This window comes from Garra rufa, chromosome 5, assembly GCF_049309525.1.
Source record: "Garra rufa chromosome 5, GarRuf1.0, whole genome shotgun sequence".
Taxonomy (NCBI): domain Eukaryota; kingdom Metazoa; phylum Chordata; class Actinopteri; order Cypriniformes; family Cyprinidae; genus Garra; species Garra rufa.
Window position 1 is genome coordinate 13691687 of NC_133365.1, and position 19040 is coordinate 13710726.

At 35.9% G+C, this 19040-nt stretch overlaps 1 protein-coding gene across 1 annotated transcript in view; it reads left to right on the top strand.

Moving 5' to 3' along the window:
* The window catches only part of dapk1 (death-associated protein kinase 1), a 97248-nt gene that overhangs the window by 27703 nt on the left and 50505 nt on the right, over nucleotides 1-19040 (top strand). The window contains exons 3-7 of the mRNA XM_073840229.1: nucleotides 4349-4570; nucleotides 11109-11247; nucleotides 12054-12183; nucleotides 17660-17708; nucleotides 17796-17822. Coding sequence (XP_073696330.1) covers nucleotides 4349-4570; nucleotides 11109-11247; nucleotides 12054-12183; nucleotides 17660-17708; nucleotides 17796-17822 — 567 coding nt within the window. The remainder of the gene's footprint in view (nucleotides 1-4348; nucleotides 4571-11108; nucleotides 11248-12053; nucleotides 12184-17659; nucleotides 17709-17795; nucleotides 17823-19040) is intronic.

The following is a 19040-nucleotide window of genomic DNA, read 5'->3' on the forward strand; positions in this document are numbered from 1 at the left end:
AGTGACCAAGACTCTTATTAGCAGAAAGAGCTGAGCTTTGCTGAGGAGCATGTTGTGTCAAGAGAGAAGAACTGGTCGAAGGTTCGCATTAATGATGAAAGCAAGTTTAATTATTTAGATCTGATAGGAAACATTTTGTTTGGTGTCAAACTGTGAAAAGACTAAAGTCAAAGCGCATAAAGAAGTCAGTGAAAAGTAGAGGAGAAAGTGTCTTGGTTCGGGGGATGTTTTTTGCAGCAGGAATTAGGCCTCTTAAAGCCTGGGCGACTTACAACACTCCTAACACTAGATGGATGCCATGTCAGATCAGCCTTGATAATGGAAGCTTGCACTAATCTCCCATCTTGTACCCTTCTTGTATGAGTGTCTTCTTGTGCCCACTTTGAAGAGCGCTTCCTCTGGGCAAGCTCTTAAATGTCCGCTGTGATTGCCGTGGCTCTTCATCACCATGGTGCTCCAGATTTCAGGGGCACAAGATCCCCGCCACACTGACATCTTGATACGCACATTTGCCCCATCTCCCATTCAGAGCTGACAGAAACAGCTTTGAAAAGGACTTTGGGAACTGCCTGACTCGTATAAGAGAAAAACATGCCGTGTCTATTGTCGGCTGGTTGCCGGGCTATGTGTGACGATGTTTGCTGTGGACCGTTTTGCTCCGCAGGCCTCTTTCTAGCTGACACGACCCCCTCCTCTGCAGCTGCCCTGCCCCCAGCACTGCTATGGAAACTGGCACAGCTGAAGACCCATGCCCTCCTCTCACTGAGGAGTGTCACTGACAAAAGCGTTTAGACATGCCTGAATGCCAAAAGCCACGCTGTCAGAACCACGAGGCATGACTTTTTTGATTTTCAAGATTTTTTTGATTCAGTTACTGAACTATAAAATTGACCCTGTGTAATATTATTTGTTTATTATTTTATATAATAGTCTACAGAAAATAACAATACAACTTAAAGGGATAGCTCACCCATAAATTTAAATTCTGTCATTAATTACTTACCCTCATGTTGTTCCGAACCCGTAAGACCTTCGTTTATCTTCAGAACAGATATTATCAAGATATTTTTAATGAAATCGGAGAGAATTTCTGATGCTGCATAGTAGTGTTGTCACGATACTGGAATTTCTAACTTCGATATGATACCTTGAAAAATATCGATATTCGATACTATTTTCGATACCACAGAGAAAAAAACTGCCACAATATTAGGGGGTAAATTTCTTTTTTAATTTAAAGATAAATATAACATATAATAAGTCTAAAACATGACAATGAGATATGCATATGTACACTGCTACAGCCCTGTTCAGTTTCTTAGCTTCATTTGAGTTTGCTTCATACTTTCTTTGCTGTTCAAATACAACTGGTAGTGTAGGTCGTAAATTTTTTTTTTTTTCTTTTTTGACCACACTTTTAAAATTAACTGAACTATCTAACTAATCTTAGAACTTAAGTTAATGGTAAAAGATATTTGTTAACAATTAGTTAACATGACTAAACAAACAATGAAAAATACTTCCAAAACATTTATTAATCTTAGTTAAAAGTTAATTTAAACTATCATTTACTAATACATGAACTAATTAAAATCCAAAGTTCTATCTGTTAATATTTTTTATTGGACCAAAGCTAACATGATCTGTTGTATTTTTATTACCTACGGTTATCAAAGATTAAAATAAACTGTAACAAATGCATTGCTCATCGTTCATAAATGCTGGTTAATAGATTAACATTATCTGATGAACAGATTTTAATGCCAGATTCATAATCACCGATCCATGCAAGTAATGATTTTTTTTTTAAAATAAAGTTAAATAAGCGCAGTTAATTTACATTTGACCACAGTTAAAATATTTACTCGTCTAAGATTCCTCAATCAGATTATATTAACGAGCTACGGTAAAAAAAAAAGGGACAACACTCATATCAGCAACAATAATAGGCAATCTTATTTAATGATTTAGTAATGTTAAAATGAGAACAGTTACCAACCTCTCGAAATTCTTTATATAGATCCTTTCAGGTGCTTTGCGAAATTAGTGGTGTTAGCGCCTTTTGTTAGCACTGCTCTGTAGCAACTCTTATATATTGGCTTGCTTGTGTACGTTGGCTTTCCATGTTTATTTGCTTCATATCTGAAATATTTCCAGATAGCACTCCTGCTGTGTTCCTTATCAAACAAAGCCGGTCATGGGGGCGCCGCACTCGCCTTTCTATTCGCTTCACTTAAATGAGACGAGACAGGCACTGCGGTCACGCGCCTTTGAGGAGAAGTGAAAGTGACAGTTTGGCTAGTATCGATACTTCGGGAAATTAGTATTGGTACCGTTCAGATATTTCAGTATCGATATTTATCGAAATATCAATATTTTTGACAACACTACTGCATAGACAGCAATGCAATGGCCCACAAAGTCAGTAAGGACAAGTGACATCAGTGGTTCAACCTTAATTTTATAAAGCTATAAGAATGTTATAAGAATGCTTTTTGTGCACAAAGAAAACAAATATAATAACTTTATAATGAAATGTTGTTCCAAACCTTCATGACTTTCTTCCGTAATGGAATTAAATGAGGACGATTGCAGTCAAGCTCAAAGATCTCAAAAAAGTATCCTAAAAGTCACCCATATGACTTTTAGAAGAAGTCTTCTGAAGCTATACAATATATTTGTGTGAGGGACAGACTAAAATTTAGACACTTTTTGCTTCTCTAGTTCATGAGAGTCAAATCAATTTTCAGTCAAATCTTTTTAATTAATTGGATGACTCAATTCATAAAACTTGTTTGGATCAGACAGATCAAGTTCATGACTGGGCTTAACTCACTGACTAAATAATTAGGCTACAGAAGTTGAAGCAATAGTACACCCCAAAAATGAATATTTTGGCATTAGTTATTTGAATTAAACTGCTTAGTTTATATGGATTTCGTTTACAGTGTCTGTGTGAACTATTTGAAGGGACAAAAATCTGTCAGGTTTAATTTTTAAAAATCTTTATTTGTCCTTTAATGATGCACAAAAGTCTTTTGAAATGCACAAGGATGAGTAAATGATGAGATTTTTCATTTTTTGGTCAACTATCCATTTAAAAAGTCTATTAAAGGTGAAGTTTATCAGTAAATTATGGTCTTTGTTTCAGTCTGTTTCTTACACAGAGTTCTGATGGCTTCACAATATATGACTTGAAAATTTTATTTTACTTTTTGGTCATTTCGGAGCTTGTCCGACTCTGAAGTGGCCAGGACATTCTTCAGAAATTCACAGTTTGTGCTACATAGAAGTCATATAGAAGTCTCATTTTTTGGGCGAACTATTTCTTTAAGATTACGCGGGAAGGATGTCTGCTTTCTCCGAACCTTTCAGGCTCCAGATAAAATGCAAATGTACTGTCTCTTGTTGCTGTGGGGCCTGATTGCTGTCTGGGTGACAAAAGGTGGAGCAGGCAAGAATAGAGGCCCTGCGTGTTGTATTTGCATCAGAAAGCCCCATCCCAAGGACTCCTTTTCCTTCACCATGTTGTTTAGCTTTTTGTTTCTTTTCCCAAACGCGATTGTTATTTCCGTCAAAAGAAACTTCCCAACAGCTGTATAACAGCCACATTAAAAAAGGCCAGAAATGTTGCAGAGCTGTGACATTTTGAGATGATCCAGTTCTAAGCTTCAGGGGGCCAAATGTGCTTGTCGGTGTATTATACTGGCGTGGTTGTTGTGATGCTTTTGAATGGCATAGCGTGGGAGTCATTGTTATCCACTCTGATAATATTATCCATAGAACAGCACTGAAATATCTACATCATGTGGGAAAACATAGCTATCATGCTGTTTTGTGTTTAATCTGCTAAAGTAATAGGCCTTGTTTATGTCATTCAAAAGAATTCTTGCGTTCTTACACAGCTTGAAATTAGTGATTAAATGTGGTTGTGACGCTCATCCTGACTTGATCTTGTTGGCGATTTGCAACCGTTCAGCTTGGGTGACTGTTGGTTTCTGGCAGTGGTTCAGAACGCATGTTGTGACTTACGGAGACTAAGATGGGAACATGTCAAAGGGGAATGTGGAGTCCTGCCTGTTGGCAATATGTTATAGAGGAGCAAAACCAAATTAACACATTAAAGATTCATCTTTTCTCTAATTTTAGAGCGTGATGTAATTTTCTGAAACGCTGTACAACAAACCTCTGCTTAATGTTAAGACTTTTGCACTGAGATAATCATTTATGGTCCATTTTTATTCATTGTTTAAACTGTTTTTGTAAGTGCTTTGAATGGCCAGGCTCTTGAATAGTGCTTTAATATGACAACAATTGTTTTTATTTTATTTATTTTTTTCATTTTCAGTGGCCAGTTTGCAGTGGTGAAGAAATGCCGCCATAAAGGCACTGGAGTGGAATATGCAGCCAAATTTATCAAGAAAAGGCGCAGCAAATCCAGTCGGCGAGGGGTTTCCAAAGAGGACATTGAGAGGGAAGTCAGCATCTTGAAGGAAATCCAGCACCCCAATGTCATCACCCTGCACGATGTGTTTGAAAACAAGAACGAGGTCATTCTCATCCTGGAGCTGTGAGTCATTGTTTTTCCTTGCGTTTACTGAAACATGAAATCATTAACAGCCTCCGTTTCTAAAAACTAAGAACACAGACTGCTAATAGACACTAGTGGTACATGAACAACTGGCTCTTGTAGAGCTCTAGAAAATTATAGTGTATATAAATCTATATATAAAAAAGTTTTCAAGAGCTTCGCACTAAATTCAGTAGCACCAACCTTTACTCACAAAGCAAACACTTGGCAAGGTCAACAGTGGGGGTTGAGGAGAACCAGTCCATTGAGTAGATGAACCAGTTTTGCCTGTTGTACTGTGCACATTCATACACTACTGCCAATGTGTTCAAAGAGCAGAGATATGTATTGATGGCTGTGCTATACTAGGATACAAAGACAAAGACCTTTGAATGATAAAGCAAAGTTTAGAAGTTATAAGTTACATACATTAAATGTATATTAAAGTCACCATTAAGTCAAAAATTACAATTGTATTATTTAAACTGATTTATCTGTGCCTGTACTTGTACTTGTAATCTTCAATCAAAGACATTAATATTCCTATTCCTCTCTCAATGACATCTCTTTTCTTTATGACGTAAGACTTAAAAAAAGGGCTGGACTATGCTGACTGTCCAATGACCAGGCGTTTAGTACCTTTCGCTAGGAGTTTGATTGACAGACGATCTGACCAATCATAACGCCAAATCTGCCATTTTATTCAACAAACAAACCAGACAGAAAATTTAATAGATTAACATCAGTGGAGTCAAACTTGAAAATGGTGTATTGACGCCTTTCCGCTGTACAGACAGCATACCATCTGATGTTCATTCATGTGTATATCATGCTATAACTAGCAGGAAGAGATCGGTTCACGCTTGAACCGCTAGAACTGAAGCGCTACAGCAATCTGTCACATTAAAGAGCCTCAGAAATGTTTTTTTTCTGTTTTTTTTTTTTTTTGTATTTGTGAAAATAAGTTAATTTAAAAAAGAAAGCCTCAAAAATAATATGTATTGTTTGAATTTCTTTAAAATTTGTTAAATTTGAAAGCTGAGACTTTGTTTAATACCATAAGTAACCTGCTCTGTCTTGTCTGTCAGCAAGTTGTCAGTGTCCTCTTTGCTGTGTGATGTATTTTTGACTGAGTGATGATGTGTGGCATGAGAATGCAATTGTCTCTGTTCAAGCGGCATGTAAACCGATGATCTCTTCCTCTTTACTACAAGTTATAGCATGAAATAAACATGAATGAAGATTCAAATTGTGTTATAGTCTGCTGACATTATTCTAACTCCCCTGTTTGGGTTGTTTGTCAGCAAAGAATAATTTGGTCAGATCGTAGTTTTGTCCAACAAACAAACCAGACAGAAAAGTTAATAAATTAACATGAGTAGAGTCAAAGGTGAAAATGGTGTACTGACATCTTTCTGCTGTAGAGACAACATACTATCTAATGTTCATTCATGTTTTTTCATGCTGTAACTAGCAGGAAGCGATCGATTCACACTTGAACTGCTAGAACTAAGGCGCTTCAGTGATTTGTCAGATTAAAGAGCACTAAAAAAGATATTCATTGTTTGAATTTCTTTAAAAATGACCAAATTTGAAAGCTGAGACTCTGTTTAATATTGTAAGTAACCTGCTCTGTCTTATCTTATTGTGCATTGTCAGTGTATTTTTGACCTAGTGCTGATGTGTGGCATGAGAACGCAATCGCCTCAGTTTAAGTGGCACATGAAATGATCATCTCTTCCTCTTTACTACTAGTTCTAGCATTAAATATACATGAATGAACAATACAGTTATGTTATAGTCCACTGACATTAAAGGGATAGTTCACCCAAAAATGAAAATTTGATGTTTATCTGCTTACCCCCAATGCATCCAAGATGTAGGTTACTTTGTTTCCTCAGAAAAACACAAACGAAGATTTTTAACGAAAACCGGTGCAGTCTGCCAGCCTTATCATTGACGTGGATGGGCACCAGACCTTTAAAAGTAAACAAAAACATGCACAGACAAATCCAAATTACACCCCGCGGCTCGTGATAATACATTGATGTCCTAAGACACGAAACGATTGGTTTTTGTGAGAAACTGAACAGTATTTATATCATTTTTTACCTTTGATACACAGCCACGTCCATCTGTCATGTGCATCAGTCACGTCACATTAGCACGCGCTCTGGCGTAGTATACGCAAACGTCGTAAGGGGAAATCAGTGAAAAGTCCCGGATGAGTTTGCGCAAACTAACGTAATCTTTTAGCTTTAAATCGGTTTAAAGAATCAGGATACGCGCAAGTAATTACCATTTTGAATAGCCGATATACACACAATCTCTGTGCACTGTGTAAACAATGAGTGTCGTATACATGCGACAGATCGCCTACGGCGTTTGCGTATTCTACGCCAGAGCGCGTGCTCATTTGACGTGACTGATGCCAAACTCGTGCACATGACAGATGGACGTGGCTTTGTATCAAAGGTAAAAAATGATATAAATACTGTTCAGTTTCTCACAAAAACCGATCGTTTCGTGTCTTAGGACATCAATGTATTATCACGAGCCGCGGGGTGTAATTTGGATTTGTCTGTGCATGTTTTTGTTTACTTTTAAAGGTCTGGTGCCCATCCAGGTCAATGATAAGGCTGGCAGACTGCACCGGTTTTCGTTAAAAATCTTCGTTTGTGTTTTTCTGAGGAAACAAAGTAACCTACATCTTGGATGCATTGGGGGTAAGCAGATAAACATCAAATTTTCATTTTTGGGTGAACTATCCCTTTAATCTAACTCTCTTGTTTGGGTTGGCTGTCTGAAAAGAATAATTTGGTCAGATTGCCATTTCGTCCGACAAACCAGACACCAAAGTTGATAGATTAACATCACTAGAGTAAAACTTGAAAATGGTGTATTGACATGTTTCCGCTGTAGAGACAACATACCATTTTATGTTTATTCATGTGTATTTCATGCTATAACTAGCAGGAAGAGATTGATTGAAATTGTAAAACAGAGGTGCTACAGCGAGCGAAGTGACATTGTTTGAATTTCTTAAAAAAAATGACAACATTTGAAAGCTGAGACTTTAACCCTTAAAGACAGAGACAGCCGCCCACGGCTAAAAATAACTATTGTTCTTAAATGTTTAATAACCGCCAATCCAGTTTGAATGCTTTAAAGAGTTATGTAATGCATACATTCCCTTCTTTAAAAAAAATTCCAAATTTGAAAGCTTTAACGCCAAAACTAACCTGCTGTGCTTTTCTGTCGGCACGTTGTCAGTGTCTTCTTTGCTCTGCAATGTATTTTTGAGTGAGAATGCAGTTGACTCTGTTTAAGCGCCATATGAACAGATTATCTCTTTATTACGTGTTATAGCGTGAAATAAATATGAATGAACATTAGAGTTATGTTATAGACTTCTGACATTAATCTAACTCTCCTATTTAGGTTGTTTTTGGGGAAGAATTACAAATTCTGCATATTGATTGGTCAGATCGCCTGTCAGTCAGACTCGAAAAGGTCAAAATCCCAGTGTCAAAGTACATCAATTTTTGAGAATAACATATTTTTACTCTAAATGAGTGTTTTAAATAACTTCCTTCTGTGAACTAATTCTTACCACAGCGTGAGACAGAAATTATATTATTTTATAATATTCTATAAAGTGATAAAGACAATTAGCATTATCTTATAAATACATATCCCTATTAAAATACCTGAGATGGCTTGAAGAACACAGATAAACCATATACTGTTGCAATCGTGTGCTAATTGTCTTCATGTTTTATCAGATAAACATTTCTTTCTGCATTTTACTGTAATAGCTGGATGCCTACATGAACCAAGGCTGCTAAAAAAGTGTTGCACTCTGGTGCTATGCAATGTTACTAGGATGTAGTATTACCCTGTTGTGCTTAAAGAATCACTTCCTAGAGTAACCAGTCTAGCTTGAAAACCAACATGAAGTCTAACATCGCAAGTAACTTAAAGTCTGACCCAAAGGACACATTTAAAGATAATTAAGTCACTGAGTCACTCGTCGTTACATTGTGTGTAATTCCTCATTATCTGAACATAATGATTAAGAGGTTTTGAAATGTGCAATTATTTTAAGGAGCTTTATAATTTGATATTTCAGGATTTAGTAAATACAGTAAGTGCACAAGACAAATGTGTTAACGGAATAAGTGTGTGGAATGTTAAACCTCAACATTTTCAGCAGAATTGTTTTGTTAGACGTAGATTATGTGAAGGAAGTGTCTTTCCTCAGAACCTCTTGAAGTGTCTTCTTACCCAACTGGTTTTCTTTGCTTCTTCATGCCGTGTGACAAAGGACGTCCCTGCAGCTATGTTCTGAGCTCATATTTGTTACACGTTACTTATCAGTGAAGCTATTTTGTTTACAAACTGAGGCATCTGGAGTTGCTTAGGGACATAACCGCACAATCCTGACCTCGGAACTGAAGGCCAAGTTTCATTTTCAGGTCATTTGGCGTCCTCTCAAAACCTTGTTAAATTGTGAAGTGAGATGTTACAATCTATAGTGTTAGTTGTTGTGTTTTAGTCTCAGATGGCACCACCCACAGTCCGTTCATTGATTGTCTGAGGCATACAAAAATGTCGAGCGCTGACTGAAATCTGATTGGCTGGCACTATGTAACTGCCAAAAGTGAAAACAGGGCTTTTTATCAATTTGTCTAGAAACAAAGTCGTGTTTACAAGGTAGCAGGTTGATACAGTGAGTGCTTTTGAGGAAGAACCAATTTAGTTTAATGTAGCTTAATTTGTTTTATGGATATCCCCCTCTAAATGGCGGTTTGTTGCTGTACATGTCGATCAGATGGTCTCTTCTTGATTAGGTGGCTGGTTCTTTGCCAGAACAAGCTGTAATGAGGACTAGACGAGTCAAAAAGCTGATTGCGAGACTTGTGTTGTTCAGGGTGGGGGCTGGTGTTTTTCTTTCTGTTCTGTGAAGGTAATAGAAACGTATCTGCCGCCGGTGTTTTTGCAGCTGGGTGGCTCGTCGCTGCACTTGCTCAACCTCACCATTAGCAGCAAGTGTTATCATGTCATCAGCATGCAGCTGGGTTGCAGCTTCCTTCTGCTGAATAAATATATGCCCGGATCCTGTTGGTCCTTTCCCAGAAACCATGATTATAGCACTGCCAACAGCCATTTCTGCCAAAATGTGAATCACTCAGAAACATTAGAGAGGCTGGTTCTTCGGTTAAATAAGCTAGACTCACTGTGTGAATTTTGTTTTTATTCATTTTTTTTAATTATTATTACACTACAGTCATCTCTTTTTTAAGAATTCATTCTCAGGTCATTTTATTGGTCTCTTTTTCTCATTGAGTGAATGGTTTCTGATTCCCACCTACAGGAAGTTACATTTTTAAAATTTATTTTGATATTTATTTTTATTTTAGAATTGTGATTTATTTATTTTTTACAATTGAGAGTTTCAATCTCGCCATTTCGAGTTATAATGTCAGAATAGCGAGATATAAACTCTATATATAAACAAAGTCAGAATTGCAATATGTACTCACAATTCAACTGTTTTTCTTGCTAATGTGAGTTTCTATTTTGCAATTCTGTCTTTTTTCTCAAAATTCTGTATTTTTTTCAGAATTGAGATATAAACTCACAATTGTGAGTTATAAAGTCCAATATTGACTTTCTGAATTTTTTCTCAGATGCGCGTAATACAATTTTTTTTTCTCAGAATTGCTAATAAGTTCGCTATTAAGAGAAATTAAGAATTGCAAGATATAAACTTGCAGTTTTGACTTTATTTCTTAGAAGAGTTTAAACTAGCAATTTTGAGGAAAAAAAAGTCAAAATAGCGAGATACAGACTCTCAATTTTGACTTTTTTTCTCAGAATTGGGAGTTTATATCACATTTTTTCTCAGAATTGTCTAATACAAACTCGCAATTCTGACTTTTTTTTTTTCGAAAATTTTTAAAAACTTAAAATTCTATTTTTTTCCTCACAAACGTGAGTTTCTGTCTTGCGATTTTGCTTTTTTCAGAATTTTAAGATATAAACTCACAATTGCGTGTTATAAAGGCAAGATAAAAACTCAAAATTCTACTTTTTTCCTCACAAACGCGAGTTTCTGTCTTGAAATTCTGCCATTTTTGTTTCCGAATTCTGAGGTATAAACTCGCAATTGCGTGTTATAAAGGCAAAATTGAGACTTTATATCTCACAGTTCTTACTGTCTTTCTCAGAATTGTGAGTTTAAATCTCGGAATTATGAGTTTTTACTTTCAGTTGCGAGTAATTCTGAGAAAGAGGTCAGAACTGCAAGTTTATATCTTAAAAATATAAAGTTAAAGTTACCTTTTTTAATGTTTCTATTCAGTGGCTGATATTTAAATTGCAAATGCAAAAATCGTTGCAGATTTTAGCTTGCTATTGTGTTCTTTGCTGCCAAGTCACTCTTGTGATTAATTCTCTATTATTTTTATCCTGATTAAATGAAGGTTATCAACTAACTAGCTCTACTGTCAACATCTGTCCTCTTTCTATACAGTGTGGCAGGAGGGGAACTCTTTGACTTTCTTGCTGAAAAAGAGTCACTGAGTGAAGAGGAGGCCACCGAGTTCCTCAAGCAGATCTTGGATGGCGTCAGTTACCTACACTCCAAACAGATTGCCCACTTTGACCTGAAGGTACTGAGACATGTTTGAGTTTCACCCTAATGCGCTGTGAACCAGCCACAACAAATCATTCGGGGTGCTTTTATCCTCCCTGCTGGTTATCCACTTATTTTCACCCTTTACATAATTGCTAGACATCGCAGAGCTAGGATGGTCAAAAATGCAGTTATTTTTCCCCTATGTAATTTTATTGCAGAATTGCATTAATATTCTAGTAGTCTCTGTTTTGAAACTTTCAGATGTAGATTGAGTTTTACCTCCCACAAAAAACCCTTAACCTGAATAACCAGTCTAACTGAAAAATGAACTTCAAAGCAGCCAACATTCACATTAACGAACTTAACTGTGACCTACAGAATAAAATAGTCAAGCTGTCATTGAGTTGCTCATTATTAGTATTTTATATCTAATCCTCTGTGTTACTCCAGCAACCACGTTTTATGTAATTAGATCCACTGCTTTCAGAGCAGTCATCCACACAACATTTCTGTTAAATATTTTGAAGTCATTGGAGCTTTTAAGAGATTAGTCCGTGCATGAAAAAAGCCCAGTGAAGGAAGTATTGTTTCTATGGAATGTCCAGGCAGGGATCTGTTACTGCCTGGCTGAAATATGCCTGCGCTTTCTAGTGAATGTTTCTGTAGCTTTGCATGTGATTTCCATGTGTTATGGCAGATTTCCTACTCTCTCTCTCACTCTCTCTCTCTGTCACTCTCTCACTCCTGCTGTGTTTTTGTTCTGTACCTATCATTAGTTCCTCTGATTCTCTCTTTTGCATTCTCCCTCTAATTCGTTCTCTGTTCTCATCTCTCTCTCAGCCGGAGAACATCATGCTGTTGAAACGGAGTGTGCCTCACCCGCGCATTAAGCTCATTGACTTTGGCCTGGCCCACAAGATCGATTTTGGCAACGATTTCAAAAACATCTTTGGTACCCCGGAGTTTGTAGGTCAGTGTCATCCGCTGGTCAGTCTATAGAGATGTGTTGTAATTACACCCGCTCTTATTGTTATGGTCTTCAGTCCAATCCTCTCTTTTCTCCTTTCATGTGTAATCTGAACCACAAGCCTGACATAACTGTGAAGAAACACCATAGATCACTGCTTTGTGAAACAATGAATCCTGCAAAGTCAGTTATTACTATCTTTTGCTGTAGTGTGTCAGTAGGAAATATCACTTTTCATTTCCAAACATTTATTTTGCCATTAATTGTAATAATCCAGTAAGATTTTTATTGCACAAGCAGTCTGACATGGCCAGTGCTCCACACAGAAATCTGATCTAATTATCATCCAGTCTAAATCCACTAAATCCAGAAAAACTGCAATGTCTCTAGGATGCTTCAAGAGAGCAAAACTAGCTGAAAAACTATGCGCAAGTGCACCTAGGGCAAACGCAAAGAATGGTCCCGCCAAATGTTGATTTAAATCTAGTTATGACATTATTTTTTTGACAGCATCCTCATCCTCATTTCTACAGTGCCTAAAACTTTTAACAGTATTGTAGCTTTGCAGGTAGGTTTCTTGAAGCATCTTGGAGATGTTGCCACAGTTCTTCTGGTTTAGTTTGTTCTGTTTCTTCATATAATTCCAGACAGATTTGATGATGATCAGATCAGATCTCTGTGTGGAGCACTGGCTGTTGTCAGACTCCTTGTGCAAATCTCACTGGATTATTACAATTAATAGCAAATTAAATGTTTGGAAATATAAACTTATATTTTCTACTGGCACACTACAGCAAAAGATATAATAATAACTGACTTAAAACAATTTTTGGCTGGTGAAAATACTAGTGTTCTAATAATTTTGGCCACCACTGTATATATAATTATATATAAGTATTAATAATTACATAATTATGGATTAGTTCTAATGGTATAATAATTATATTTTAAATTATGTGGTTGCGTTTGTGTATTATTAATAATAATAATATTTTATATATATTTAATAAATACACTACCAGTCAAAAGTTTTGACACACTTCCCCATTAAAGAGAATAAGGAAGTGTGTCCAAACTTTTGACTGGTAGTGTATATATAAAGAGTTCAGATGCAAAAGTTTCTTCTTTTCTCAGGCTCCTATGTTTATGTTCAGTTTTTTCACTTTAATGACAATGAAACGAACCTGTTCACTGCCATAAAAGTGAAATTACTGAACCTACACACAGGAGCCTGAGAAAAATGCTCATTTTAGAAGAACATTTCAGATGGCACTTAGAGTATTTTGCATCTGAACTCTTCATATATATATATATATATATATAAATATATCTTTGCTACATTTTATATTACTATTTTGTCCCCTAAGCTGTGAAAAAAAACTACAATTGGAATCAGTTAGGAGCTAAAAATGTTAAGCAAATCAAAGCTTAACTTGTACTGTGTTTTAGCTTCTTCAGTGTAGGAAGTAGGAAGATGTATCCTGGTTTTCATGAAAGAATTTGCATGTACACTGAGAGGTTTTATAAAGAAATTCAAGACATAGACATGCATTTTCTTGTATTTAAAGGCTTAGTTCACCCAAAAATGAATGTTCTGTCATTAATTGTCTCATGTCGTTTTTAAACCAGTAAGACCTTTGTTCATATTCACAACACAAATGATAATATTTTTGATGAAATTGAGAGCTTTCTGACCCTGTATAGACAGCAACACAACTACCGCATTGAAGCGACACTAACACGCATGCGTCACAGTACTCTTGTGAACGGGTGGCGAAGACTGACACAGAAGGGAAGAAATTGTTGTATAAAATCATTATCTTTGTGTACAAAAAGTATTCTCGTAGCTTTATAACATTATGGTTGAACCACTGATGTCACGTGGACTATTTCATTGATGTCCTTACTACCTTTCTGGTCCTTAAAGTGTCAGTTGCGTTGCTGTCTATGCAGGGTCAGAAAGCTCTCGGATTTCATCACAAATATCTTAATTTGTGTTCCGAAGATAAACGGTTTGGAACAACATGAGGGTGAGTAATTAATGACTGAATTTTCATTTTTGGGTGAACACTTTTATAAGGAAATCATTATTTCAGTCAAGTGTGTCCAGACTTTATATGGTGTTGTGTATCGATGTGTTTGGGTTGGTATTTTGCGTACAACTACAAAACAGCCTTTCTTACAGTGTTGTTTTTGACAACCATCTTAGATTTAGTCTTAGTCTTAGTCTTTTGGACTAAAATGCTTCTTAGTTTTAGTCAAATTTTAGTCACTTCTATGTGTGATAGTTTTAGTCCAATTTTAGTCGACAAAAAGTCAAAAAGGTTTTAGTCTAGTTTTAGTCGACGAAAAGTCAAAAAGGTTTTAGTCTAGTTTTAGTCAAAAAAAGGGGAAAAAGTAGTCTTTTAACAAATTAATGTAGGTCAGTAAGTATTTTGCTGTTGGGTAGTGTCACTTATAAGTTCTGAAAATAGCAGATCTATAGTTCAACACAATGTGAGCTTCCGGATCGACTATTTTCACCAATAATTACAATAATGAAGGAATGTTTTAGAACATAAAAGACAAACAAGGATGGAATGCTAAAACGGCTTGCCATACTATTATAGCAAAGAGTATTTAATGCTAAAACGGCTTGCCATAGCGTCAGATACTTTTTAAGTTTTAATTGGCATGCACAATAAGCGGAAATGTCATGCATTTTAAACGTCTGACGGACCACCCACTAACATTTTCGTCTATTCTCGTCTCGTCAACGAAAACTCACACACGTCTCGTCATGTTTTAGTCATCAACGAGCCATTTTTATCTCGTCATCGTCTCGTTATCGTCATGAAAAAAAGTGGCGTCAACGAAATGATTTCGTCATCGTCATCGTTGACGAAAACAACACTGCTTTCTTAAATTATACCGTTTTTACTTAAAAATATGAGTCGGCTCTGCTGCTTTCACTCACATTTTACATGAACAAGCCCCCAGCCGTCCCTGAAAGCACACAGACATGCACACGCACACCACCCCCATCTCTTTATGCCATTGGCATCACATCCAGTCCTACCTGAATGGCAGCCAGTGTGGCTGCAGGCAGTGATGATACAGCAGTCCTAATAGAGACACAGTGCCAAAGGCCACGGTCAAGTATCAGCTACCCCACAGTGCAGTCTATTTCAGTGCTCAAAATTACGATCAGGCTTCATGGAGGAGAATCCGGTCAAGCTAGACACCTGGCTTTAAAGATACTAATCCAATCCCGGAATAGTATTAGCCCATTACAGAGGCCTGACTTCATTGATTTTTTTTTTTTTTAACCTTAGGCTTAAGGAGCAGCTTGCTTCCTCCAAAGCCTGGTCAATGACCGAATCTAGGTAGTGCATAATAATGCAAGTAGTAAATCTAAGTCGATTCTCAGACGTTGAGAGCAGCAGCATCTCTCCCACCTCAGACCTATTTCCTTGTTTCCTCATTAACACATCAGAGATTGAGATGCTCTCAAAGCAGTGACTCATTTCACAGCTCATACGGTGAGAAGCCACCAAAATATCCTAGCATCGACTAGGCATTTCTAGACATTCTTGCAGGCATTTTTTTAACGTTAGGGGGAGTGGGGTAGTCTGTGTCGCTCCCTTTCTCTTGCAAACTGTGCATTAGTTTTGTTACATGACCATATACTTAGAAAAAGTTTATCATATATATAGTTGCCATATGTGACCCTGGACCACAAATCCTGTCATAAGTCCCACGGATATATTTTCAGCAATAGTCAACAATACATTGTATGGGTCAAAATTATTGATTTTTGTTTTATGCCAAATTTTGTAAATTTCCTACCATAAATATATCAAAATTCAACTTTTCTCAATATTTTGATTTTTTTGCACCCTCAGATTCCAGATTTTCAAATAGTTAGATCTCAGCCGAATATCGCCCTGTCACAACAGTCCATTTATTTATTCAGCTTTCAGATGGCATATAAATCTCAATTTCAAAAATATGACTGGTTTGTGGTCCAGGGTCACATATATAACTGTTTGAGAGATGCACACACGTAATAAGCATTGTTTTAATGCTAAAAACTGTATTTTGCATGTCTTAATATATTTTCTGTATGGCAGATACATGTGTTTGATGTGGTTTATGACAAGTTATCCAGATCTTAAAATATATACATGCCTGTTAAGTGCTGATATTTTAAATGTAATGTGTTAATTACTTGGCTAAAAGTAAAATTATAAGAAAATTAGCCATTACAAAATTGAAAATAAATTTTCCCGAAAGTGTTTCAAATGCTTCACAGATTACATTTACCACAAGACTAATATGTACACTCATTTATTTATTTATTTATTTTTTATGCAGACTTGACCTAAAACTTATAGTAAGCTTTACCTCCAACAGCATGAAATACTGACAAATATTACTGGAATTATTTAAAAATAAGACAAAATAAGACTAGCGAATGTGATGTGGTTTGTACATTAGTCAGTTATTTTTTTTCTCATGTTTCACACTACCAGTCAAAAGTTTTTGAACAGTAAGATTTTTAATGTTTTTTTTTTTTTTTTTTAAGTATTTTCTGCTCACCAAGCCTTCATTTATTTGATCCAAAATACAGCAAAGCAGTAATATTGTGAAATAATTTTACTATTTAATATAACTGTATTCTATTTAAATATAATTTAAAATGTAATTTATTCCTGTGGTTAAAGTTAAATTTTCAGCATCATTACTCCAGTCTTCAGTGTGACATGATCCTTCAGAAATCATTCTAATATGCTGATTTGCTGTTCAAGAAACATTTATTATTATTATTATTATTATTATTATTATTATTATCAATATTTAAAACAGTTGAGTACATTTTTTTCAGGATTAGAATAAAAAGATCCAAAGATCAGCATTTAGCTGAAAAAAACAAGGATGCTTTAAATTGATCAAAAGTGATGATAAAGACATTTATAATGTTACAAAAGATTTTTATTTCATATAAATTCTGTTCATCTGAACTTTCTATTCATCAGAGAAACCTGAAAAAGTCTACTCAGCTGTTTTCAGCATAATAATAGTAATAATAAACTTTTTTTGAGCAGCAATTCAGAATATTAAAATGATTTCTGAAGGATCATGTCACACTGAAGACTGGAGTAATGAACTAAAAATTCAGCTTTGAATAAATCACAGTAATAAATTACATTTTAAATTATATTCAAATAGAAAACAGTAATTTTAAATTCTAAAAATATTTAAAAATTGTTTTGCTGTACTTTGGATCAAAAAAATGCAAGCTTGGTAATCTTACAGTCCAAAAACCTTTGACTGGTAATGTATATTATCTGAAATCCGATGTGTTTTATTTATTTATTTTACGTCATGAAGTTTTAGATGTATACTGTATGTTTTAACGATTTAAGTCAAATCTGCCACAGTTTACCCCAATCTCTTCTGTATTATAGTATTTTGTATTTTATTTTGTGGTTTACAGCTCCAGAAGTGGTAAACTACGAGCCGCTCGGCCTGGAGGCAGACATGTGGTGAGAATAAACGTTATATCATTATCTGACCTCGCTGTTACCTCACTTCCTATACTAACCATGGTTTTATTTCTGTCTTAATTTTAGGAGCGTTGGGGTGATCACTTATATTCTGTAAGTATTCATAATCATCAGTGTTGTTGTGATGTTGTAAATATAGTTTATATCATTACAAATTAAATCTAAATGCATTTATGGATTTTCACTTAGGCTGTAAATAGCATCCATTTTGGTAATTGCGTTATTTTCCTCGAAGCATGGCTGTAATCACATTCTGCAGTAAAACAGGCACGGTGACCAAATTTAGCTGAATATGAAGCAAATTCAGTTGAACTAAGTGTTTTGCAATCATAAAATTCTCGCTTTGCTACAACTGTCATAATGATTGATGTTTGAAGTAAAAAGATGCTTAGTAAGATCTTGCATCCAGCCAAGTGTGGCCGTCTTTTCCTGCCATTTATTATATTTTCTTTCTGGTTAATTGTTTTTCCGTATTTCCCCAATAAAGTAATCTAATAGGATTAGAAGTGTAGAATAGAGTTAGAACGGGAGCAGAGATAAGATGAAGATTTGTGGAAAGAAATCAGAGTGTTTCTGAGAGAAAGAAAAGGAAAAATTTAAGCACTCGATAAGACTGAAAGAGCTCATTCCACAGAAGTTCTTGTGATGCCAGCATCAAATTAAAAATACCAAGCAGTATAGTGTTTTACTGCCATATAAAAATAGACCAAGACATGGAATTTATAACCCAGTCCATCAATGTGATGGATAATGATTATTAGTGCAACCTCTGGGTGCAGTGTCTAATTGTAAAGCTTGTGTTGGTCTTCCTGTGGAAACATTAGGTTGCTCTCTCTCTCTCTCTCTCTCTCTCTCTCTCTCTCTCTCTCTCTCTCTCTCTCTCTCTCTCGCTCTCGCTCTCGCTCTCTCTCTTGCTCTCGCTCTCGCTCTCTCTCGCTCTCTCTCTCTCTCTCTCTCTCTCTCTCTCTCTCTCTCTCTCTCTCTCTCTCTCTCTCTCTCTCTCTCTCTCTCTCTATGTGTGTGTGTGCGTTAATGTGAGAGGGAACTAAGCATATCACAGAGCAATATAAACAATGGAACTTGCCTGTTGCTTGTGATAAGACCTGAGGGACCCTCCTTTTTGATGGGAACCGAATCCTCATGTCTCTGATGTAAACAGTAAATGGGTGAATCTCACAAAAACTGGAAATATCCGACTCCTATTTCACTCTGTGCTCAAAAGGGGATAAAAAAAAGAAATTTCATCACTTTAAGCACATTAAATCTGCTTTTGGGATTGTTAAATCCACGTTTGATCTAAAAATGTCTATT